Source organism: Setaria viridis, chromosome 9 (genome assembly GCF_005286985.2).
Source record: "Setaria viridis chromosome 9, Setaria_viridis_v4.0, whole genome shotgun sequence".
NCBI classification, from domain to species: Eukaryota; Viridiplantae; Streptophyta; class Magnoliopsida; order Poales; family Poaceae; genus Setaria; species Setaria viridis.
Genome location: NC_048271.2, coordinates 6903805 through 6930279, shown reverse-complemented (window position 1 = coordinate 6930279; position 26475 = coordinate 6903805). Strand labels below are relative to the sequence as shown.

Genomic DNA, 26475 nt, shown 5'->3' with positions numbered 1-26475 from the left:
CAGCACGGTCACCACGGCGATCAGCTGGCCCCCACATTGTTAAGACTTCTATGTTCCCAGGATTCTGACCGGAAATTCCTGTTCCAGATTGACTAGCGTGTAAATCAAAGTTATTGCATACACTACGCCACAATCCATTTTTGCTAGCGGGCAAAACCGGTTTGTGCCACCAGCAACTCACTGTCAGCATAAATAGTCTCTGTACTGGTGGGTGGCGGGTGGCGGATGTCCACCCGCCAATACAGTTACAATTTGTGCTGGCGGGTGGTTAGGTAGGCCGCCAGCACAGATATTTTTGGATTAAAAAAAAGCAGCACCGCAACTGCGCCCACCGCTCGTCGTCAAAGCCCACCGCCAGCACCCGCGGCCACCGCTGACGCCGCCCACCTGTGCCCGCTCCTAGAGACTGTTGCCCGTCGCCGCCGTCCACCTAGAGACCCCGAAGCCGCGCAAGCAGCCCGCCACGGCTCCTGGAGCCGCCCGTCACCCCACTGGAAGCCGCCCGCTGCCCTACCGGCCGTCGCCGCTCCTGGAGCTGCCCACCGGCCGCCGACACACCTAGAGCCACCTGCCGAGTGCCGGCACCTCTCCCGCGCGGCCGCCCGCCGAAGCGGCCCCCTGCCAAAGCCGATCGCCTCGCTCCTGGAGATGAAATAAAGATAAGGATAGGTAGCTCTCCTTGTTCCCTGGAAATAGATAAGATGTAGAGGGCTCTGTGATAACGGACTACCTAAGCGTCCGAGCTATCTGTGCTAGTGGACACTAGCCCGGCGGTCTCGGGCCCATTTGTGTTGTTGGGTACTAATTCCACCCGCCAGCACAAATTGTTACGGACTGACTTTGGATGATTGGATGACCATTGTGGCACGTACTTGCGTGCACATTGCATGGTAATCTGCTGGTACGTATGGAATCCTCTTTTCCGTCACTCAGACTCGATGATTTTTGAGCCAAAAGTAACTACCTCCTTGCAATCAGGGGCGGTAGAAGAAGAAAGAAGAAACTTCGATGGTTCATGGGTTCGTTGCTTGATTGCCGGCAGGATAGGTTGCCTATTACACAGTCCACATGTTCGACGATGCGCTATTCATCACAGATCAAGGAGGAGAACGATTACTCGCTGTCACGTTGATCATGACAGATTCCCGCGGATATTTTAAGTATTTATAGCTGGAGGAAGCGTCCCACTAAATTAGGATAAAATTAGGACAACGACGTTAAATACTCCTAGTAGAGTTGGGGGTGTTCGGATACTAGGTGTTAAACTTTAGCAATGTCACATCGAATGTTCGGATGCTAATTAGGAGGATTAAATATGAGCTAATTATAAAACTAATTGCGGAACCTTGTGCTAATTCGCGAGATGAATGTATTAAGCCTAATCAATCCGTCATTAGCAAATGGTTACTGTAGCACCACATTGTCAAATCATGGATTAATTAGACTTAATAGATTCTTCTCGCGAATTAGACTCCACTATTGTTTGTTTAAGAAAAAAATGCGTACTTGCGCATCGTTTCCTGACTCTACCCAAATTCAAAATTAGTGTTGCCTGTCTTCCGTTCCAAGCTCATGAGATTCAAGTTTGACCCAATGCTAGCTCCGATCCAAAACGTAGGTCCTTTGTTTAAGCAAGCATTAGCTGTTAGTTTCATTTTGTAATGACCACTGGAGCAGACATATTCCATGCAATGGTGAACACCAGCGTGTAATGACGATTGGCTCATGCGGAGAATGATCTCCCAACAACCACTCCAATTTCCCATCGTGCCACACGCACACCACATACGTAGAAATGAACAGAGCTTTCAAAATTTCAATCTGCCGATGGAATAGACGAGAGGTGCCAAACGCATGCAGGGTTTTATTACAAAAAGTAACCGTTTCCATATCAAACCATGAGGCGGGAGTCGTAAAACGTGTTGAAACTCGAAAGAAAACACAGTAGAATCGATTGCTCGGCCCACACCGCACATCACATCACGCTTCCCCCAGCATCAAGGAAACCAAACATCCAGTAACCGTTTATTACGAGTATCATTAATCACTAATAATTTATAAAGGAAAGCGACAAAATTTCAATTTTCATCAAAAGGGGAAAAAGAAAAGAGGAAGAGATCAAGGAACGTGGAAGGAGAGCGTGAACGACCAATGAAACACTTGTTCTAATGCAAAGGCACACAGCAGGTGGTAGTGGTACGCACAACGCACCTGCCCCAGCTAAACACGGACCCAACCCAGAGCTCGCTCTTTCCACTTCACCCACGCCGCGGCGTCTTTTTTTTTTTGGGTTAAAAAAAAGAGCGCGTTCACGACCTCGCGTTCCATTATATTTATTGTCCAGAAAGCCAACAGCTACGACCGCGTCAGTTCTTCGCTCACCCCCTCCCTCAAGCCAGCGGCAGCAAAAGCCCGGAGAAGTAGAGAGAACCCTTCTTCCTCCCCGCTGGCGAGAGATCGACGAGCGAGACGATGGTGCTGTCACACGGCGTTGGTGGCTCCGATGAGTCCGTGCACTCGACGTTCGCCTCCCGCTACGTCCGCGCCTCCCTCCCCAGGCACGTCGATGGCCTCGGCCGTTTCCTACTGCTGGCACCTCGACGCCATCTCCCGCTCTCGGCTTTCCGTCGATCGATAGCATCATTGGGGTGGTGCCTGGCGGCGTATGCAGGTTCCGGATGCCGGAGCAGTCGATCCCGAAGGAGGCGGCGTACCAGATCATCAACGACGAGCTGATGCTGGACGGGAACCCGCGGCTGAACCTGGCGTCCTTCGTCACCACGTGGATGGAGCCCGAGTGCGACAAGCTCATCCAGGCCTCCGTCAACAAGAACTACGTCGACATGGACGAGTACCCCGTCACCACCGAGCTCCAGGTACGCTCGCACCCAACGCCCCCGCTCCCTACTCCGTCGATCGACCGCTCATATATATCAAGCCGAGATCGGCACTTTGGTATAGAACGCTGGCATCGTTTTCTCGCCTGATCCCTGGATGCCCGAGTCCCAATTCGTTCTTCGCTTTCCCTTTGCCTGCTTGGGACGGCGGCGAGCCCCCAGTTTTTGATTGGTCATTACGGTGGAAATAGAACAGTAGGACCCCTTGTTTTTCATTGGCCCACTTGGCCTCTGATCTGGCCTTGACTATTTCTAATTATTTTTTGGAGAACAATCTGGTCTTGGGTTCAGAAAACTAATGATAAAGGGTCGAGTATCCAAGCACCAAGCCTCCCATCACATGCGTGTTGAACCCTTTGCGTCTGATCTCTCCCTGCTGGCCTGCTCCTCGCCCAAACACGGGGGGCTCAATCAAGTTTGTTGCTCCGCTAGTCCATTTCCCCCTTTCACTGTGTTCAGAAAAGAAGGCGCCGGAGATAGGCACCACCACTGGGATGAGCCTCCTCTGCAGTACTGCAGCACTGACCCATTTCTCTCAATTTATGCTCACTTTGAAGCTTCGCAAGAACAAGTGTAACGGGGAGGGCAAGCCGGTCCGTGGAAACTTGCAGAGCGGGTCAGGCACCATGAGCGCTAGCAGTAGCAGCGACGCGACGCGGCCGAAAATGAAAGCCACAGCCACGAGAAACCAAAGAAGAATCCTGCTCGCCTGGTCCATTTTCCCCCTGGATTTGGGTAAAATTCCAGGCAAAGTACGGGCTCAGATTCGTGTTTTTATCTCGCGCACGCGCAGCCTGAGCCTGGCAAAGTTCGACGTACTACTGCGTTTGTATTTGCACAAGTGGCACGTGGTCAGAGTGCGTGGTCGGTCTGATCTCTCTCCTCGAGATGGGGAGCCTGCTCCTTGTCTTTGCCTGCGGTATTCTTGGCCCGCGTATGGACTCCTTTTTTGGTGTGTGCCTGCCTGTCCGAAATCATGAACGTGTGCAGCCATTGTCTGCCTGCCAGCAGTGATTTCAGATCAGCGCACTGACCGGCTTGCTGCCATGCCAATTGGCCGGTCGCCATCGAGAACGGCCTGCCGCTCGCCGACTCCTGGAGCCGAGCCAACTTGCTCGGAGCACCACGCCGCCAATAATGCCGCGGCAGCCGGTGGCGGTGCCACCATCCTTTCGGGTCGGCAGGACGAATCCGGATTGTGGTTTTGGTTCGCGTTGTACTTTTGTGATATCAGGCCACCGAGCTCAATCGGTGATAGAGAGTAGGTCGGCATGCTTTCCTAAAGTGTTCGACTGACTGAGGAGGTGTTTGTTTCTTTAGCACCTCCTAAAATTCCTGTCACATCGAATGTTTAGATACTAATTAGAAATATTAAATATAGACTAATTAAGCCTAATTAGTCCATGATTTGATAATATGATGCTACAGTAAACATGTGCTAATGATGGATTAATTAGATTTAATAGATTTGTCTCGTGAATTAGTCTCCATCTGTGTAATTAATTTTATAATTAGCTCATATTTAATCCTCCTAATTAACATCCGAATATTCGATATGACATGAATTTTAGGAGGTCCTAAAGAACCAAACACCCCCTGAAGCAAAATTAGTTTAGCCTGTTCGCTTCAGCTTATCAGCTGGCTTATCAGCCACCGAACAGTGTTTTTCTCTCATAATAAATCAGCCATTTCAGATTTTTAGCCGACTTATAAGTCCAGCCGAACAGGTTCGAATGATTCATCCGTAGCGCACATGCCATGGGAAAAGGTTATTGCCTCCTATCCATGTCAGGGGAAAATAGATGGGAAACATGGACGGCTCGACACTTCAGTGCTATATATGCGTGTTAAGAAAACTGTACTGCGCGTGGTATGTAGCCCTTCGAGTTACATGCAGCAATCTGGCCTTGGATTCAGAAAACTAGCCCTAAAAGAGAAGCCAAAACGACTGTGTAGCTAAGCAACACACCTGCGCGTTTTTGTCTTTGGATCTCCCCCTGCTCCTGGCCCCAAACGTTGAGTGCAATCCTCTTCCTCCACTGCTGTGAACGAAGCATAGAGCGACCCAGATCTGAACCGGGTGCTGCTCCCTTTCCTTCGACATTTTCCCACGAACCAGCCTCATCTCGCTTCGAAATTCCGCGAATCGCAGCCACGGGCGCAACCGGACGAACAAGCCGCCGTCCGTGCGATTGTGTGCGAATATGCAGGGTGGGAGACCTATCACCGGACGCGCGTCCGCGTGACAAAAAATAAAAGCCGTTTCCGTCGTGACAGCCACCGGGAAAATGTCATTTCAGGGGTGTTAATTCGCATAGACGAATCTATTAAGTCTAATTAGTTCATGATTTGACAATGTGGTGCTACAGTAACCATTTGTTAATGATGGATTAATTAGACTTAATAAATTTGACTCGCGAATTAGACTCCATCCGTGCAATTAGTTTTGTAATTAGCTTATGTTTAGTCCTTCTAATTAGCATCCGAACATCTGATGTAACACTGCTAGAGTTTAGCACATGGTATCCAAACACCCCCTTAATTCTCCCGGTTCAATTTTCTCTAGAAGATTCGGACAATATGTATGATTCATAGGACTAAAGTTTAGTCCTGTCACATCGAATATGTAGATACTAATTAGAAATATTAAATATATGTTAATTACAAAACTAATTGTATAAATGAAGGCTAATTCATAAGATGAATCTATTAAGCCTAAATAGTCTACGATTTGACTATGTGATGCTACAGTAAATATGTGTTAATTATGGATTGATTAGGCTTAATAGATTCGTCTCGCGAATTAGCCACAACTTATGCAATTAGTTTTATAATTAGTTCACGTTTAGTCCTTCTAATCGGTATCAAACATCCGATATGACCTGAACTAAAAATTAGTTAATGGATAAAAAAAAACCCAAGTTAGGAGAGACAAGAGGCCTAGTTGTGCTTTTGGCTCAAGCCGTGTCCTTTTGTGATATCAGGATACTTGCCTAGACCTGCCGTTTGGGTTAGGGCACGACGCTTTCCGAAAGTGGAGACTAACCTGAAAAAGCAAAGGAAAGCAGTGATGACTCGTCGCGTGCGCGCATGAATGATAGAGAGACACACCTGCATCAACCCACCGGCGATTCCTTTGAGCACAAACCATAAACCCAATACTATCTTTTCCCCTAACTACTATTCGAATCATTTTCCACGTAAATGTTTTCTCAGGAATGATTTTAGCACCAGATTCCAAACTTTAACCATTGTGAAATCGGAGCATCCATCCAAGGATTTTTGGTGGAAATATTAAAGGGGCGTTTGGATATTAGATGCTAAACTTTAGCAGTGTCACATCGGAGGTTTGGATGCTTAGGAGGACTAAATATGAGCTAATCATAAAACTAATTGCAGAATCCTGTGCTAATTCGCGAGACGAATCTATTAAGCCTAATTAATTCATTATTAGCAAATGGTTACTGTAGCAACACATTGTCAAATCATGGACTAATTAGGCTTAATAGATTCGTCTCGCGAATTAGACTCCATCTGTGCAATTAGTTTTTTAATTATCCTATGTTTAATACTCCTAATTAGCATCTAAACATCTGATGTGACATGTGCTAAACTTTAGCACGAGGTATCCAAACGGGGCCTAAGTGCTATAATGACAATCTATCCTCTGCAGACTGATATTTGCATATTATTACAACTGCCTTTTAAGTTTCTTAAGATTGGTGAATTATGTGAACAAAATGTTTTTAAATATTCTCTTAAAACAAGGGACAGAAATGTTTGTGTGTCAAAAGTTCTTCCTATTCGAAATTAGAAAAATATATTCATTCCAAAAAAAATGTTTATCATAAAAGAGGCGCTACAGCACAAGTTCAGAATTACAGAATTACACGGTTCCCCATTTGAAATGCACATGGGAAAATGCAGCATGACCATCTGTTTGTATTTTAACTAACGAACTGAATGGTGATTCTCCAGAACCGGTGCGTGAACATGATCGCCCATCTGTTCAACGCCCCTCTCGGGGAGTCTGAAACTGCCGTCGGAGTCGGCACCGTCGGCTCATCTGAGGCCATCATGCTCGCCGGGCTGGCGTTCAAGAGGCGTTGGCAGAACAAGATGAAGGCAGCTGGCAAGCCCTGCGACAAGCCTAACATCGTGACCGGCGCCAATGTCCAAGTAATGTCCCGTTTGGATATTCCCTGCTAAAGTTTAGCACATGTCATATCGGATGTTAGATGCTAACTAGGAGTATTAAATATAGGCTAATTATAAAACTAATTGCATAGATGAAGTCTAATTCGTGAGACGAATCTATAAGCATAATTAGTCCATGATTTAACAATGTGGTGCTACAGTAACCATTTGCTAATGATGGATTAATTAGGCTTAATAGATTCGTCTCGCGAATTATCACAAGGTTTTGCAATTAGTTTTATAATTAGCTCATGTTTAGTTCTCCTAATTAGGATTCGAACATCCGATGTGACACTGCTAAAATTTAGCACCTAGTATCCAAACACCCACTAAGCAAAAATTGCACTGTCTAATTTTCCATAACCAGTAGCCCAGCAATCATGCGTGTGTACTAGTTTCTTTCCACTGATCCAAATGGACTGGGAAATGCAGGTTTGCTGGGAGAAGTTCGCGCGCTACTTCGAGGTGGAGCTGAAGGAGGTGAAGCTGAGCGACGGCTACTACGTCATGGACCCGCATAAGGCCGTGGAGATGGTGGACGAGAACACCATCTGTGTCGCCGCCATCCTCGGCTCCACGCTCAACGGCGAGTTCGAGGATGTGAAGCTGCTCAACGACCTGCTCACCAAGAAGAACGCCGAGACAGGGTAACTAACTATGAGAGCATGCATTCTGTCTCGCACTGCCTCTTTGATCCGTGCACGCGAGCTTAATATTTGAGCTCTTTTATGGTATACAATACTATTACTTAGTAGTATATGGTATACATAAGATTTAACTGTTCATTATTAAAGATAATTTAGTAATTACTACATTGTAAAAATTGTAAAAAGTGGTATTTCATTTTTTAAACTTTATGCTAGTGTTAAAAAAATTATGGTGATATTATTTGTGTTCTTTTATCCTGATATATTTATATTATCTATACTACTCATATATACTGCCCATATCACAGGTGAATCTTTTAAGCAACATATAATTAATATACTAATTAATATACTAGTCTTTTTGAATACTAACCAGTATTGTATACCGAACTCCGATATTTTAGTGTACGCTAGAGTGTAATCCTTGTGACACGAAGTTGAACTGAACTTGCAGGTGGGACACGCCCATCCACGTCGACGCGGCGAGCGGCGGGTTCATCGCGCCGTTCCTGTACCCGGAGCTGGAGTGGGACTTCCGGCTGCCGCTCGTGAAGAGCATCAACGTCAGTGGCCACAAGTACGGCCTCGTCTACGCCGGCATCGGGTGGTGCATCTGGAGGACCAAGGAGGACCTGCCGGAGGAGCTCATCTTCCACATCAACTACCTCGGCGCCGACCAGCCCACCTTCACCCTCAACTTCTCCAAAGGTCTCTTATTTTTTGCGCATTTCCTCGTGTCGTGTCCGATTTGATGCATACACCACAATCTTCTGGCTAACGTGCTCATGGTGCACCGCAATTTCAGGTTCCAGCCAAGTCATTGCACAGTACTACCAGCTGATCCGCCTTGGCTTTGAGGTAAATTGCAACAGTGCATCGCTTAAACTTGTTGAGATCATTGATTTATACATGTGTAGCAACATATTCTGATTTTTTTAATAAAACAAAGAAAACGTGCTTCCAATGCAGGGTTACAAGAACATCATGGAGAACTGCCAGGAGAACGCGATGGTTCTGAAGCAGGGCCTGGAGAAGATGGGGAGGTTCAACATCGTGTCCAAGGACAACGGCGTGCCGTTGGTGGCCTTCTCCCTCAAGGACAGCAGCCGGCACAACGAGTTCGAGATCTCCGACTTCCTGCGCCGCTTCGGCTGGATCGTGCCGGCCTACACCATGCCCCCCGACGCGCAGCACGTGACGGTGCTCCGCGTCGTCATCCGCGAGGACTTCAGCCGCACCCTCGCCGAGCGCCTCGTGCTCGACATCGAGAAGGTGCTGCACGAGCTGGACACGCTGCCCGCCCGCGTCCCCAGCGGCGACCTCGCCGCGCTCGCCGCCGCCGAGGCGAGCCAGAGGGAGATGGACAAGCAACGCGAGGTGATCTCGCTCTGGAAGAGGGCCGTCCTGGCCAAGAAGAAGACCAACGGCGTCTGCTAAGCAACCGATGCATATATCATATATGGGGAATTACCCTTTTTTTTTCTTCTTTGATTTGAACTTATGGTGAGATATGTCCTGTTTATGAGGTCAGTAATTTGTCGAGGATATTTTAGAGGACGGATTGCTCCTGCTCGATATGATGCAGTGAGTGTATTATGTTACGTGTTGAGCACCGGCATGTTGGTTTGTGACATTTGTGCAACTTAAACTAGTATAAGATGGACCCAGCTAATGGTGCGTCCAGTATCTTATTTTCATTATGTAACCTGTTGATAGTGAAGTCCAAGTTATTGATTATCAGTGCATCTCCAACAGATTACCCTTGGCAAAAAGATTCCTCTTCATATTCAGTTGTTTATTCCAACAGACTATTCATTTCCTACACTCAAAATCCCAACAGCTAGGTTTCTCTAAAAATATACACTCTCCATCCACTTCAACAACTTCTCCATTTCGCACTACAACAACCTCTCCATTTTACACTCTCCATTCTGGTAAGTACTGCGTGTGGAACTCACACTTTGGCAAGGCAAATTGGTTTGCCAAGTTTGGCAAGCACCGCTGGAAAACGCAGCATTAGTCCCATGGCTCCGTACCGGTTGCGTTTTAGCCCGGTACTAATGTGAGCATTAGTACTGGGCCTAAAAGCTTGTCCCCGAGGAGCCCCCGTGACCCTCTTTAGTACCAGGTGGAGGCTTCACCCGGTAATAAAAGGTTTCGAATTAGTACCGGTTGAAGCCTCCAACCGGTACTAATGTGCCTGAGGGCCTTTAGTACATCACCCGATACTAAATGGCAACGAATTAGCACCGGATGAAGCCTCCAACTGGTACTAATATGCTTGAGGACCTTTAGTACCGGGTGGAGACTTCACCCAATACTAAATGGCAACCTCCCCTCATGCATCAGCCCCCCTTCTCTCTCTCACCCCACGCTCACCCCCCTCCCCACCGGCCACCACACTTATCCTCTCATCCTCTCACTCGCACCTCTCTCTTCTCTCCAGCTGAATCCCCTCCCTCTCCCCCACAAATCACATCGCCACCCCTCCCCTCCCCCCTTCGCTCGCCCCTCACCTCTTACATGTGGTGAGGAGCGGAGGTGGAGCAAGGAGTGGCGGAGGCAAGAAGGGAGGGTGCCAACAACGGTGCATGGATCTTAGAGTAGCGGCCACCTCTCCCTCAGATCCGGTGGCAGCAGCAACCGGCGGGCTAAGGAGCGGCGGCGGCAGCAACCGGTGGTGGTGGCTGAGCAGCGTAAGTACGCCGCCTCCCTCCCTCTCTCCTCTCTCTCGAAGAGACTCTCTCTCGATCTCTCTTCGGTGCGGTGCTCAGGTGTTGTGCGGTTGAGGATCCGGCGCTCGGGCAGACGATGGCGGGGTGTGGCCGGAGCTCTAGTCGGTGGATTTATTTTTTTAATATACAACCGGTACTATAGGGGTGCCTTTAGTACCGATTATTTACCTTTAGTACCGAAATAGTAATACCAGTTGCACAACCGGTACTAAAGGGGGTTTGGATCCGGTACCGAAAGCGCATTCTCTAGCAGTGAAGTGTGAGAGAAAGTTTGGCAAGTCGGATGGGATGTAGAGCCACATAGCAACTCTATTGGACCACAATTTTCTTCCTGGTGGCTTCTCCTTGGTGGCCAAACTATTCTTCCTGGTGGCCTCTCCTCTCTCCTCTTTTTTTCCTTCGCTCCGCACGGTTCAATTCGGTGCAGGTGATCCGGCCCAAATTGTCTCCTGTTCCTATGGCGCCGACTGCACTGCACGCCTGCACTCACAGCAGTCATATTGTATCCGACGACGCTGGCGCTCACAACCGCCTTATTTACAGTACCAAGCCAAGCCTCTACCGATTCTGTGATCTGTGATAAAGAGACATTGTACTCCACTTTCCACCTTCCTTGGATGATGCATTTGCATATGCAATGTCTCCGTAGAACAACACCTGTGCAATCCCGGTCAAAAGCACTACGGCCATTGATCCACGGAAACGCTTGCCTACCTTTGCCGATCCCATCCCAGCACACACCCCTGTCCCAAAGCATCGCGAGAGACCAAAGACCAAGGGCGCGTTTGGTTCGTTTCCGTCGCTAGCCTGGCTCGCATCTGGCATGCAGGCTAAGCTGGGCCAGGCTAATTGCATGCAGGTGATCAATGTTTGGTTACCAGGACGAAGGCAGACAGGCTGAGCAGAGCACATGTTTGGTTGCATGTATGAGCTAAGAACTGGCGAATAGAGAAGAGAAATCAGTCGTTTGGTTGGCTGCATGTACCAGAGTTTGAGTACCAGATAGCTGAAATTGGTGAGGTTACCACAAGTCAAATTTTAGGGTAGGTACTCATACAACTCGTTCATACCAATGGAGGTCATCATCGGCTCAATATTACAACAAATGATCATACAAGCTTGTACAATAAAACTAGGATGATAATGAACTGAACAATGATAATGATATCTTTGGTTGGTGTGCTTTTTTTGTTCAGTTGTTTGTCAGCCTTGAACTCAGGAGGGGCTTGATCTACATGTTGGTTGTGATAGGCAGCCCAAGCTTGTGCTTCAGTGTTGTACTCTTTGAAATAGGCTCCCTTGAAGCCATTAACTTGTTGATGGCAATCCCTCCAGGTGGAGAAGACGCCAGTTTTGCGGCCATAGAACACAACATACCAAGTCATAATTGAAGTCCTAGATTAGTTACAATGCAGCAATAGAATGTGAGTTGTAACAAAAATAATCAATGAACAATGGAAACAATTAATTAGGTGCAAATGCAGAAATAAATAAGGACATCATAACAGGCAATGGAATTGTGCTCAGATCATGCACAACTCAAAAGGAAAACATAACAGCCAATGGTCTATTACTCAGATGAAGCACAAGTGGAAAAGGATATGATGAAGGCAATGAGCTGTGCTCAGATAATGCACAACTGAAAAAGGAAACATAACAGCCAATGGTCTATTACTCAGATGAAGCACAAATCAAAAGGATATCATGAAGACAAAGAGCTATGCTCAGATCATGCACAATTCATAAAGGAAAACATAACAGGCAGTACAGTTCTACTCACATGAACCAGAAATGAAAAAGGATATCAGGAAGGCAAGGAATTGTGCTCAGATCATGCAGAACTGAAAAAGGATATCATCTAGGCAATGAGTTGTGCTCAGGTTCTTACAGAAATGATTAAGTATATCATAGAGGCAATTAATTAGGTGCTCAGATCATACACAACTGATGCATGTACATCATAAAAGGCAATGGGTTGTGCTCAGCACACAAACAGAAATGTGCAAGTATATCATAGAAGCAATTAATTAGGTGCTCAGAAACAACACAACTGAGTAAAGACATCATAAAAGGCAATGGGATGTGCTCAGATCATGCTCCAATGAATAAGGACATCATAATAGGCAATGAGTTGTGCTCAGATCATGCACATGAGAATAAGGACATCATAATAGCCAATGAGTTGTGCTCAGTTCATACATAACTGAATAAGGACCTCATAAAGGCAATGAGTTGTGCTCAGATCATTTTTAAGCACAAAATAACAGCCAATGACAGACACATGACATCATCGACTAAGAAATAACTGCAACCATGACCAAGTGTCCATGACATCATAGGCAATGTAACTGACTGATCAAATACATCACAGACCAACTACAGTCTCTGCCTCTCTAAGATCACAACCTAACCATACTTACCAGCCACAACCTAAGGGTGTTGTGTCAAACCAAAACAAATGGAGCAAAGTGTTTCAAGCTCCAGTTAGTGTATCCTGCACAAAAGAAGTCACTATGCAAAAGATAGATCAGTCAGGAAGTATGTAGAGGGATCTACATGTAGGAATTCTTGGCAAGCCATGTCCTTAGCCAAAGGACGCGGTGGTTCTCAGCCATGTTGACAAAGGCATCACCCTGGGCCTTGTTGTCAACCAGATGGGAGAAAGCACAGATCAGAGCCTACTCACTGAACCCTGGCATGAACATGACTGCACTGTACAGGTCAGGGTTCAACACCTCAACCTTGGTCTCACGGATAGCAGAAGCAACATCCCTCACTGCCTCAGTCATACTGCTCATGACCAGATGGTCCTCCTCAGTGAGGACATACCTCTTCCTCTTCTTGCTAGGACCAGAACCACTAATGACCTCTATTGTTTCCTTGGGTGCTTCTCCAAACACCTTAGCAGCATCATCAATGCACTTGGCTGCCTTGTCCTCATCATATGGTTCAGTCTTGATTGAGATATCTATAAAGTCAGATGGGCTACCTAGAGCCTCATTAGAACCCATGGCATACTTCCCAGTGGCCAACCCATTGCCAAAAATGATCATCATCTCCTTGTAGTTCTCAATTTGTTTGTTCAGAAATTCAGCATCCTTAGTGTGTGCCTAATTGTATTGTGCATGATTAGTTAGATATGTTAGAAATAAAACTACTGAATCAGGATAAGAACAAGGTAAGGAAGATCTAGGCATCCCACACACCTTGATGTGTCCCATATAGTGCTCCTCATCAAGGCTGATCATGCAATTGTCCTCAATCCAAAGGGCACCACTTAGTTCCCTAAGCTTGGACACCTTCATCCATCTCTGTCTCCACTTCCTCAAGTGGTTATACACTTGAGTACCAGACACTTCATTGCCACTAAACTCCTGCAGGTACTTGGCAACTTGGTTCAGATGGACCTCCTTGAAGCCCTTGTCTGTTCTAACACTACTCTCAATCAGCTGACTCATACGGCGCAGGACAAAGGAAGACATGGCACTAGTCCAGCGCATAGCACCCCTAGGGCGCTGCTCTGGACCAGGACCAGCAACCTGGACAACCTCATCAGCCACTGACAGATCAATTACCCCAACCTCCTCAGGCATCCCTAATGAAATGCATGCTTAACATCATTGCACAAACCCATTGCGTGTAAATAATGGATGCTTAACATCATTGCACAGACCCATTGCCATATGATCAGGAATAGTAGAATGTAAACAATGGATGCTTAACATCATTGCACAAACCAATTGCCATAAGATCAGGAAAAGTAGAATGTAATTAATGGATGTTTAACATCATTGCACAAACTCATTACCATAAGATCAGGAATAGTAGAATGTAATTAATGGATGCTTAACATCATTGCACAAACTCATTGCCATATGATCAGGAAAAATAGAATATAACTGATGCATGTTCAACATCATTGCACATGTATTTAACCTCAGGAAATGTAAAAGAAATAGTGGAATAAATAATCATTGCACATGTACTTAGCCTCAGGGAAGGTAAAAGAAATAGTGGAATAAATAATCATTGCACATGTACTTAGCCTCAGGGAAGGTAAAAGAAATAGTGGAATAAATAATCATTGCACATGTACTTAGCCTCAGGGAAGGTAAAAGAAATAGTGGAATAAATAATCATTGCACATGTACTTAGCCTCAGGGAAGGTAAAAGAAATAGTGGAATAAATAATTATTGCACATGGACTCAGCCTCAGTCAAGGTAAAAGAAATATAGGATGAAATGATCATTGCACATGTCCATAGCCTCAGTCTAGTTGTTCATACAACATATTATTACATCATCATTGCACAAGTGCATTGGCTCAGCTAACAGAACAACAGTTGATCATTGCACACAAACAGCAAGCTATACACATGAGAGGTGCCCCTATTGTTCCACATATCATTTGCAATTTCATTCCTTCTTGTACCCCAATCTAAATTGTCATCTGTCTGACAACCATCAGCAGGTGCAGTACTACTACAATTAGGTTCCCATGTTGCTTCATCAGGAATAACCTCATCCTGACCATGACCAATTATCCAATTATGAAGAATACAACATGCAAGAACTAATTTGACTTGTGTCTTGAATGGGTGGTAGGGCTTGTTGTCTAGAATACGGAATCGATTCTTTAAAGCCCCAAATGCCCTCTCAACCGTGACCCTTAGGCTTGAATGCCTCAAGTTGAACAACTCTTTCTTATTGGTAGGATAATTTCTTCCACCATATTCTTTCAAGTGGTATCTAGTGGCTTGGTAAGGGGCATAAATCCAGGACGACATGCATAGCCAGCGTCCACTAGGTAGAATTTACCTAAACAATTCATTAGGTAGCCAAGAATCAGTTGTAGTGGTTATGTGAAATCCCAATTTGTGGTTTGTCTAAAAGTTTCTGTTACAAGTACCTGGAGGAACCCTTAACTCATCATCCCTCTCTAGAGCATCAGCTAGAATGAGTGCATCATGTGCAGATCCCTCCCATCCAGCTAGCACATAAGTGAACCTCAGATCAAAGTCAACTGCAGCAAGCACATTTTGAGTGGGATAGTGCTTCCTACCCCTGAATGCTGCAGATATCTTTGCTGGAACTCTAGCATGAACATGAGTACCATCTATTGCACCAATACAGTCCTACATTGTAGCAAGACTTGTGATTAAAGTCTGGTCAGGACTGCAGTTAGGTACAGGTAAACCTTACATTCATTTAATTACCTTAAAATAAGGATACCACCTTGGGCTTGTTCTGATTTTAAGTGCTGTCTCAGTTGATGGTGGCCTTATCATCTCTCCCCTGAGCTCACCAATAGCATACAAGACCTCTCTAAAATACCTACTTACTGTTTCCATGGATCTCCTAAATGTTTGGTGGATTACTCTAAATCTCTGGTTGTGTCCCACAACATGGAGAAACATTGCTACTTGTTCCTCCACAATACTGTTTATTTTGTCCCTTAGCAAGCTTCTATCCCTAAGTAGGTTACACAGGTTGAAAAAGGGAGCTCTACGCATACGCAACATGTTCACACATTCTATGTCATTACAATTAAAAATTTTGTTCAGGTTGGCTTGGCGTTCCTCATCCATAGCACTCATTGGGGCATATGTAATCCGAGGCTGTGAATTATAGGCCACCCTCAGCCTACTCATGAAGTATGCATAGATGACAGACACAAAAGCAGCAGCTTTTACACAAGCATGCGTCTCTGGTCGACAGGGTTCATCTAATACACAATGCAAAGCATGTCTCAGCAAAACAACAAACCATTTTGAGCATTCAACAAGTGGGTCAGGAAAAAAAACTGCATCATCGCCTAATGCACAAGTGCTCACATATAGGTAAATCAGTGTAATAAGAATGCATCATTGGATAAGGACATGTGCTCAGTTTTCATTTTTATAACTTAATATCATCGGCCAAGAACATGTGCTCACTGTTGAAAATAAATAAGCATTCATCATCGGCTAAGAACATGTGCTCACTGTTGAAAGAAAATAAGCATTCATCATCGGCTAAGAACATGTGCTCACTGTTGAAAGTAAATAAGCATTCATCATCGGCTAAGAACATGTGCTCAGTTTCCAGAGTAAGTAAGCAACCATCATCGGCTAATGACAAAGGCTCACTGGAAAAAATCGTTACCGCTAGCTCCTTCAGTAAACAGTCCGAGGGCTTTCAAGAGTTCAACGGGTAAGCCAAGATAAAGGCAGATCTGCACATGAGGGAGAGGGATTACTATCAAAACAAACAAGATCCAATCGGGAGAAACAACAACTGACCGAAACCCTAAAAGATAAAACTTACCTTTTTACCTCCAACGAAATCACCAGCACAGATCCGACCCTACAAATGTTCAAAGCATTAGGACCCCAAAAAAACCGATCGAGAAAGGGAGCAACACCAGATCTGCGACGGATTACAGGTTACCTGCTCTCTTTGCCACGAAAACCCAACGAATCGAACCTCAAACCTGCGGAAAATGAAGAGAGGGAGAAGCGAAAGGTCAACCACCGATATCATCGAGCCTCAAACACCGTGGATCTGGAGCACAAGTGAAGATGCATCACCTGCTGCGTGTTAGATCTGGAAGAGCAGGAAGAGGAGGACACGAGGAAGCGGGAGAGCTCACAGCGGAGAGGCAGAGGGCGAGTGCGACGGAGAGAATGGGGGGAGGGGGGGCGGCGGTGAAGATATAGCGCGGATGGAAGGCGCGAAAGGGGCGGCGGTAACCCTAGCTTCCCCCGCGCGCCCCCGCATCTCCCGCCTACACGCGAGGAGCTATTTTTCTGGGCACCGAGAGCGCGCTCGCATCCCGCACGAGCCAGGCCGCCAAGAAACGGATTCCATTTTCGTTTCCCGGCAGCCAGGCTCGGGGGGTTGTGTTGCACGCCCAGAGCCAGGCTCAGGTGCGAATACAGGCATCCAATCGCTTCGCGTCTGTATCCCGAGGGCCAGGCCGAGCCATATGCGGGGAAGCAAACGCGCCCCAACCAATCGAGTCACGCCGCGCGCTTCTAGAGCTCGACAGCAGCGTCAAGGCCGCGCATATTCGCAACGGGCCGCGCAGCGCCCAGTCACTCTCCTCTTTCTGCCGAAGCCCCTCCACCCTGCAACGGGGATCCCTGATCTGATCCCATTTCAACTCAACGGAGCCGAGCACTCGCGCCCGCGCGGCCGTCCCGGAGCCATCCGATCCCCTCCGCCCCTGCGATCTGTTATCCCCGTCGTCGTCGCCCCGGCCGCTCGTCCCCATCGTCGCCTCTCTTTCTCCCGGGCTGATGGGTACGCGTTTCCGTATATGGTGGCGCTGGGTGCGCGGCGCTCTCGCTTGGTTTCTACGAAACGGACCCGTGCCCGTGCGTGCTCCTCGCAACGAAAAGCGCTCGGCTCCGGCGCACGGGCGCGCGGACGGGGAAAAACAAAACGCATCGTCAGAAATCTGCAGCCAGCCACTTGGTGCGCGACAACGTCGTCAGCAGCCCACCACTACCTGAATACTAGCTCGTTTAGGGCTGCAGAGGAGTTTTGCTTCTCTCAATTGGGACCTAAAAGGCGCTGGACACAATAGGACTCTAAAAATTGCATCGCTAGCAAATAAGAAAAATCTTGATAGGTAACTTTTTTCTTTAAAAAAATAGGATGTATACGCTCACACTTACGCATGCAGACAGAGACATATACACTTACACTTATGAACACACATAGTTTCACATATATTAAGATTGATGAAGTTACTGGCATGTCTCGATGTCAATATGAACGCCAATTTTCTACTGAAAAGCAGCACACGGGACGTCAGATTTGAAGTTTGATCCATGAAGACCCGGGGTGCGTGTACAATTATCTCCGCTAACCATCCGAGCTATACTTATTCCCCTGATAAGTTTGTAACCCAAAGTAGATAGAACTTCCAAAATTGTATCCCCATCCATAGAAAATAAGAAAAAGAATCTTGATAGTTTAGTTTTGTAAGTGGGCAGAAAATCTTGATAGTTGAAGGGCAAAGCTAAACTATGCTCGATCATTTTTTTTCAGCTGCCCACACTTGAATTTTTGCTTCCCCTCATCTCTCCCTTCTTCTCTAGCTCCGACGAGCCCCGACGAGCTTTTAGGGTTCGAGGTTGGGGGCGTACCTATCTTTGGCAGATCTAGAGGAAGCTCTGGGTGGCAGGATAGCGGGCAGTGGTGGCAGTAGAGATGGCGGTGAGGCGGGGGTGCCGCTTGCCGGGGCAGCGGTGGACCCCCGGCTGGGCGGTGGAAGGACGGGGGCGAGCACCGGCTACGAATTAGCGTGGGGGCGGTCGAGACTACGGCGGCCCGCCGGAGACGAGCAGGGCGGCAACGGAGGCGGGGGCAACTGGTGGCGGCGACCTCAGTGATGGGGAAAACGGAAGAGGGAGGGGCGGTGGAGGGAGGAAGGGCCACACCGGCGGTGAGATGACAGGGTCGGGAGGAAGAAGAGGATAGGAATGGTCCGCGAATCCTGTCCACGGATGGAGAAGATAAGGTGGAGGTGCTGATAGATCTCGTCCATCCGTTTTCGATCCAACGGTTCAGAATTCAAGTGTGGGAGGAAAAAAATACTCGGGTACACAGTAGACAACCCCAAGTTGAAACAAGTAATTTGAGTTTGGCGACAAAATTGACGAGACATAAGACACGGTAAAAGGTATTAATTAAACCCTAATATCCAAACCTTAATTTCATTTTCCCGCACCAGAACAACAAAGTGGCTTCCCACCTTTTCCTTCCAAAAAAGCAGTTATTAAGATAAGGACTATAAAGAGCCAGGCGATAGCTCATTTCCTCTAACCCCCCAGACGTTGCTTTCTGCTAGATCGCAGTTAGTTTTCAGTGATTGCCTTTACTTGACTTCCGTTAAAAATTCACCGCCACTCGCGTCCGGACCAAAAACCACAAGAAGCGACTATCGCTAGTGGTGGTACAATTGGGACGGGGCTTCAGAGGATACTTTAACCGAAGAATATTTTGGAGACGTCAGGCGTGCAGTGCTCTCGCCTCATCGATCACACTCTCGCCAGGAACCGGTCAGTTGGGTCATCGGATCGGATCAGACATCAGCTTCGGCCAATTTACCCGGCGATGATCGCCGCTGCGCCGGCCGCTGGATTGGAGGGGAAGGTAGGCAAATGAAGGCGTCTCTACAGGGTTTCCAACTTCCAAGCAGCACATAGGAGGCACTCGCAGCGAATGGAGGTTTTTTTTAGATAATAGATAAATAATCCAGCTTCAACCTTCTCGTAGAGGAGGAATCAGTCCCACAAATTATTACACTTAATATGCCTGCACTATACGCGCTCACGTGCACGATTATTGTTTATATCTTCATCGTACATGATTAAAAATAAAACGAACTGTGTTTGTAACCGGAAGAATAAAACGTTGCTTTCAGTTTCAGGTTTCATCGGTCTCCAAGTCATATCACATCGGCGATTTGCGTCCATACACTCGCAACTAAAACGCACAGTTTGTTGTGCATGTACTACTGTTAGTGTTACCTCTCGAAACCATCCTTGAAACAAGTTCGCCGTGCTTCTGTTACTTCGTGTTTGAATTGAGATGCGAGAACAACGAGAAGCACCCGTCTGCCACTTTTTGTGTAAAAAAAATACTAGAGGTAGTAGCAATATTTTTTTAAAAAAATGAAATGAAAAGAACAAGCCTTGTCCTATCCCAGTATTCCCTACCTTTAACTTTTTAGATTTATACTTCTATATGCTAATTTATAGGCTACGAGCGAGTCATGTGTCCTGTCCCATCCGAGCGAGTCCCAAAAGCAAACAAGATTCCCGCACCCCCATGCCTGTTCAAATATATAAAACCAAATTGGCGCATGCTAGCTTACCACCAAAGATAACTTTGCGAAGCTGCGATGAGGCGGAAGCAAGAAGCCGCCCGGCCGCAAAGCGTCAGCCCCGGGCAGGTGCTGCCGTGCGTGCGTGCGTGCCTCCTTGTCCTCGCGCTGCCACAGACGCGCGCGAGCCGAGCCGAGACGACGCGTACCCATCACATGCGTGTGCGCGGGAGTGGTTAGGTGAGTTAGGTATCGCCCCCGCTTGCATGGTGTGAGCAAATACCGTACCGGCCGGCTGGCCTCGTCGTCTCGGCTGCATGCGTCCGCGATCGATCTGCCTGCCTCAGCCTGGTTACTTCCTGCGCTCGTCCCTCCCGGCCGGAGGGGTCGTTTTCCGGTGCGTTGAAGGATGGATCGTCATGGATGCGTGGCTTCCGGCTCCGGCGATGAGAAGTGACGGAGGAGGCGGGGGCGTACGCGTACCATCGGACGCGTACCGGACGCTCTCGTGTATGGGTGTCATATACCGAGTGCTCTACTCCAAACCAAACTCAGATTACGTACACGGCTACCGCGGGCGGGCTGTGATGGATGGATCGTATCGGTCGGGGCCGCGAGACGTACGGGCCGGATCGGAGCAGGTGAGCCGCGTACATCGGAGCGTACTTGCGCTGATGGCTGCAGGCTGTAGCGTAGCGTAGCCTAGAGAGTAGCGGTGGCCAGCTTTTGCATGCCTAACAGCCTAAGTATGTGTACTGTTCCATCGACACTCTAAGGCTACTATACGTAGCTTGATCTCAGGCAATGTGGCTGTCGTCGCGAGGTGGTGAGATAATGGCCTGCGCCGCGTATACCACTCGAAACCTTTGCCTCAAGTCCTGATCTCTGATAGACGTGATGCTTCAGTCTTTAATTGTTTGGAGTTTCGCAATTCCGCGCATGTGCACCAAAGCTAGATCCTCCAATCCGCTTTTGCTATGGACTATATGGAGTCCAAAGCATGGCCTCCTCAAGCCAATGCCCTAGAGCTAGCTCACGCACGGATTTTAATTTGGGTGTGTGTGTGTAAATTATTCAAACTCCGTTTGATCCGGTCCGTGTTTCGACCATGTACGTGGCACGACGATTCGGTAAACCCATCGTGTCACCAGGTGCTAGAAACTTTCATAGTGGGAGGGGACCTGGTTCACGCACGGCACGGAGACCGGATCGATCACTTCGTCGATCGATCCGGCTCCATTTTTTTTCGTGTCTTGCATGTCACTTCAGTGTGGTAGGAGCAAGTAACCCTTGCTGAGGTCACGTTCAAACATGGTAGGCAGGAATAACCGGGCCCTGAAGCCCCGGTTTCGGCTGATTAGGTCGCCTGGACACAGGACATCTTGTAACTGAAGATTCGGCAGTTACGTCGGGCGTTACGGTACGCGTCGCTTTTGCACCACCGTTACTTCTTCGTCCTCCGCCCGTGAGATCACTCGCGTCTACTAAGATCTCTGCTCCTTTTCAAATGGTTGGAAAGCAAAGATTTCCAGATGCGAGAAAGAAAGAAGAGCCCTTGCTTCTGCATGCTCTGTCTCGATCAGTCAAGGCTGCACACGTGAGAACCGAGAGAATGTGCAGTGCCTAATATGCAAACAGCCTGACGTTTGATCCATCGGGTCCAAAGTTTATGCCGCTGGTTCGAGTACGGTAAGAAAAATTTCGCATTCTTGACAAATCTGGGAAACAGGAAGACTGTCTCTCAAAGCGATTCTGTTTCTACGAAAGGTGTACGGACTCTGAAGACTGGAATGCGTTAGTCTGTAGAATCTGAAGCTTCTTTTTTCCCCCCTTTCTGTAGAAAGGGTAGAAAGAAGATTAGTGCTCATAACAGGTTGAATTTCAGCTTACCGGACCATTGGTTCTATTTTTTTTTCAGTTTCCTATTGTTTAGACTTATTAGGTGCTTGCTTGGTTTCTAAGAACTTTTATCTGCGATACGGAACAGGGTTAGGCCAACGGTTGAAGCTGACATCCTGCTCTCTACTTGATCTTGTGGCGCATGTAACCTGCAATGGAAGCAGAGAACAGGCAGAAGCTCCCAAGCAGCCTGATCTTCAGTTGTTGACCGCGGAAGCAATCTACCCCAGGAAGGAACGAATAATAGCGAAATAAATTAACTTCTGATAGGTAGTTGCTGTTACCTTGATATGCGCGCGCTCGCCGGTCACCAAGAATGTCTCCTCTATAGTTGCCATGGCCCCATCACCTCCCGATCAAATTTCATCATAAAGAAGTTTCATATGTCTAGGTTCTACCATATCTGAAAAGGCAGCAGACAGGAATAATGGAGAGAGATGCACATCATGACCATCTGGAAGTACAGAGATATGCAACAACGACCAACAAGGTAGCACTGGGTTTTATTTTATCAAAAAAATCTGTTTTTTTTTCAGAAAAGGTTGGGAAAAGGTTCTCTATATGGTTTAACTAGTTACATGCATGGATATATGTTTTCAGTTTTGCACCAATAGCTAGTATTGTTACTTGTTAATTAGTTCTAAACATATGGTTGAAAAGGCTGTTTCACAGCTCTAGAAATGCACGATATCACCAATGTGTTGGCGCAGTATTAAAATGGAAACACTTAACAGCAACGGAAGTAGTGTGTTTATTTAGTTACAACCCAGTTGACCTGCAGGGGCAGGCCAATAGAGAAGTTGTGGATTGGCCGGGGTAGGTCTGAGGCGCCCAACAGCACTAGAAAACCCGCAGCGACTACTGGCTAGTGGCTACTTGTTGGATCTTCGTCGCTAGCTGCAACGGCCTACAGGCAGAAACAAGCAGTCCTTCTTTTTTTTTTTTTTTGCCTACTACTGCCTGCATGCAAGGAGCAACTTTCTGAGTCTCCAACACACATGCATGCATGAGCCTCCAAACTGCACAACTAATAAGCATGATATGATGGATTTTATAGCTCAAAATAATGGTAGTTTACTCCTATTTCTAAAACGTTTTTTTAAGACCTATTTTTTCATTCTAAAGGATCAACTTGTACTTGTCGAAATCCATCGACCGATCCGATGTGTTCTACACATAACGTTGCTGAGTAAGGTCGCCCAACGCAGAGGATATAGTTTAAGGTATGTTACTATAATTAGGTGCCGAGTACGCTCGGGGGAGAGAGTGTGATGGGTTGGTTTTAAGTAGACGTTGTAGGTTTGAAACATCAGAGGGATGTTGAGACCTGAACAGCAGAATTCCCCCCACCAAGCAACCCTACACGCAGCCGCGCACCGCATCTCTTTCCGGTTCCTCCCAAACTCCCAGAACCATTAGGTGCACCAGGTGGAGAATTCTCTCGCACACAACGATCGAAGCTTGTGATCTGGGAAAATAACAAGTGATCTTTCTGAAAGGTACGTACATGCTAATATTATATTCCTCAAACATTAAACCAATAAGGTACAAAAATACTAAATGGTCCGTGTCTATCTAATCAAAACAACCTAATTAGATGCATGATGTGTAGTAGGCTAGCACGATCTGGACGAAAACAAATTTTGGTTGTATACCAGTCATTAGGTACATGTGTAAACATGCTAGATATCCTACGTTATGTCAAATTAATCTTCTGTAGCTCCCAAACTGTTAGAAAATAATCGATAAAATAGTTAAATTAATACACGCTGGTTCCTGCAAATGTCATGTGCAGTTGGCGCTACAGCACATGCAGATCATGCCTGCCTGGGCCCTGGGCCCTAGCTATGTGTAGTTTGTTGAACAATTGTAACCGGCGAGGTAGTTAGTCGATCTTGTGGACCTATAGCATGTAACTAACATTTTCTATTCATCAATCCCTGGCGAAGCTTAACGTACAAAACCACCCGTTAGCCCACACGTAGCATCAAACTAACTCTGGTGTAACCATCTCCTAACTCACTATCTTCTCCCTCACTAACGATCAACAACAACGAGAGGGAGGAAAAAAAACTGCCCACCACTTTCCCTTCTTATATACCCCCGGACCTTATCTCTCTCTCCCTGCCTATATATCTCTCGTCCTCCCTCTTCCACATCCTTGTTCATATCCACCCTACCTCCTGCCCAGCAGCGTCCTCGATCGATCGATCGATCCGTGTTCTTCCCTGAACATCACCTAGCTCAGTTGCTAATTAATTTATTCCTTCCTCGCTGCGGCCTTAGCTATTAGGAAGTTGAGTAGGAGGAGGTGGTGCAAAGATTATTGCGGCGAAGGCTATATAGAGAGCTTCAGATTAGCAGTCTGTTGTTGTTGATTGCGCGATCGATCGATCGAGGATGTGCACCAGGGGCCACTGGAGACCATCGGAGGACGAGAAGCTGAAGGAGCTCGTCGCGCTATACGGGCCGCACAACTGGAACGCCATCGCCGAGAAGCTTCAAGGGAGATCAGGTGTGCTATGATCAAGACTATGCATGATCTCGGATACAGCATGTGCATGTAGAGTTTTCTGTTGGCTGCTGGGAACTATGTTGGTCTGGTTAATTCCTTCTTCAATTCCTTTTGGTTCAATTTTTTTGCTTCGAGTTTGACTTTGTGATTGGGCATGCATGTTTAGTTAAAAGAAGTTTAGATCTGTTAGGGTGTCATGTCAGAGAGGTGTGTTTATCTGCCATTCGCCCAATACACACATGATATATTATTTGCCTTGATGTGCATGTCATATCTGCATCACTTGTAGAGCAATTTTACGATCCATTCCTCTAACGAGCTGGTTAACTTTTCTTGCTTTCTAATTTATCTGAGTGGCCGAGTTCTTTCCTGCACAAGCCATGGAGCCGCATGCATGATAGTAGCGTGATTGAGGAGCTAACTTATTGGTGAAAATGACAAATTGTTTCAGGGAAAAGCTGCAGGCTGAGGTGGTTCAATCAGCTGGACCCGAGGATAAACCGGAGCCCCTTCTCGGAGGAAGAGGAGGAGCTGCTCCTTGCCTCCCACCGCGTCCATGGCAATCGGTGGGCCGTCATCGCCAGGCTCTTCCCGGGGCGCACCGACAACGCCGTCAAGAATCACTGGCATGTGATCATGGCGCGGCGGTGCAGGGAGAGGATGCGGATGTCTAACAAGCGTGGTGCCGGTGGTGTCCCTAGTGCTGCCGCCGCTGGTGCTGCGGAAGATGAAAATAACCCTAGGAACGCCAAGAGGCCGAGGCCTGATTCGAGCAGCATGGCCTCCCTGCTGGACAAGTACCGAAGAGAATTTGCAGTACCCTTTGCCATTAACCATGATAGCAACAAGGAGGATTATTGTTCAACTACTAACGAAGAAGGTGAATATATCTTGCATGCAAGACTACATGTTATAGCGCACATTTTTCATTCACTGGCATGCGCAGATTGTGGTAATATCAGCCTAATTATCTGTGATTTCAATTTGATCAGAAGACACGAACAAATCGGTTGAATTCTACGACTTTCTCCAAGTGAATGCGAACTCGAGCGACACCAAGTGCGGTTCGAGCATTGAGGAGCAAGAGGAGAATCGGGATGATCAAGCTGAAGGGCAGGTGCAGTTCATAGATTTCCTGGAGGTTGGGGCTGCTTCTCATCGCCAATGATTTATCTATATATTTAACTAGGGATGCATCCAAAGCAAGTTGTAATGCTTTGTGAAAGAGGCATGCTGCAAATAGAAATCTAACACCAAAGGTACTTATAGAGGAAGCAAAATGCACCGTACATATACATATCTGTCCATATCCACCATCGTTGGTGTATATATATGTGCAAAATTATTCTGAGATAAATGAGGAATTAATCATTCTCTCATCTATTTGTAAATTTTATTTAATATAAAGAATAATTAATTCATTTTCTAAAATATATTGCCATTGATCTCCCCAGTTTCATTGCATTCTAAACTCATGCATGGATTCTTCAGGTTTAATTTATTAGCTAGTCTAATTCTTTTTTTTTTCTAGTATTATCTTTTGCCCACCATTATTGATCGTTTAAATATATGATAAGTGCACATCACATTTAGCATAAGCGACATCATCCACTGAAATATGACTAATGCATTCCAATCGTACATGTGATGTTGAACTAATAGCCCTTAAGCGCTACGTACGCAACCGATAGTGCCTAGCTTGTCTTACGGTAGCCGTGTACCATCAATAAATTACCGTGCTCTTGCTTTGTTTTGGACTTCCAACTCT

General features: G+C 46.8%; 3 protein-coding genes across 4 annotated transcripts; 2 read left to right on the top strand and 1 right to left on the bottom strand.

Annotated features, from left to right (window-relative positions):
• Positions 1–2340: 2340 nt before the first annotated feature.
• On the top strand, positions 2341–9441 carry LOC117839734 (glutamate decarboxylase 1). The gene is made up of 7 exons (XM_034720140.2): positions 2341–2558; positions 2672–2876; positions 6876–7076; positions 7527–7741; positions 8196–8449; positions 8547–8599; positions 8711–9441. The coding sequence occupies exons 1-7, from the start codon at positions 2473–2475 to the stop codon at positions 9176–9178; spliced, it is 1482 nt and encodes a 493-aa protein (XP_034576031.1). The 5' UTR covers positions 2341–2472; the 3' UTR covers positions 9179–9441.
• Positions 9442–13154: 3713 nt separating this feature from the next.
• Positions 13155–17731, bottom strand: LOC117835184 (uncharacterized). Its single transcript, XM_072290393.1, has 6 exons — positions 17460–17731; positions 16906–16948; positions 16783–16821; positions 15386–15611; positions 13683–14071; positions 13155–13586 (listed from the first exon to the last, which is right to left on the bottom strand). Exons 1-6 carry the CDS (start codon positions 17729–17731, stop codon positions 13155–13157), a joined length of 1401 nt encoding a protein of 466 aa, XP_072146494.1.
• Positions 17732–24279: 6548 nt separating this feature from the next.
• On the top strand, positions 24280–26140 carry LOC117836295 (transcription factor MYB52). Of its 2 annotated transcripts, none has more exons than XM_034715699.2 (3): positions 24280–24707; positions 25159–25587; positions 25703–26140. In XM_034715699.2, exons 1-3 carry the CDS (start codon positions 24593–24595, stop codon positions 25873–25875), a joined length of 717 nt encoding a protein of 238 aa, XP_034571590.1. In that variant the 5' UTR covers positions 24280–24592; the 3' UTR covers positions 25876–26140. The 2 variants fall into 2 exon arrangements, with proteins under 2 accessions (XP_034571590.1, XP_034571589.1); XM_034715698.2 differs by having other exon boundaries at positions 24295–24707; positions 25700–26140.
• The last annotated feature ends 335 nt before the right edge of the window (positions 26141–26475 follow it).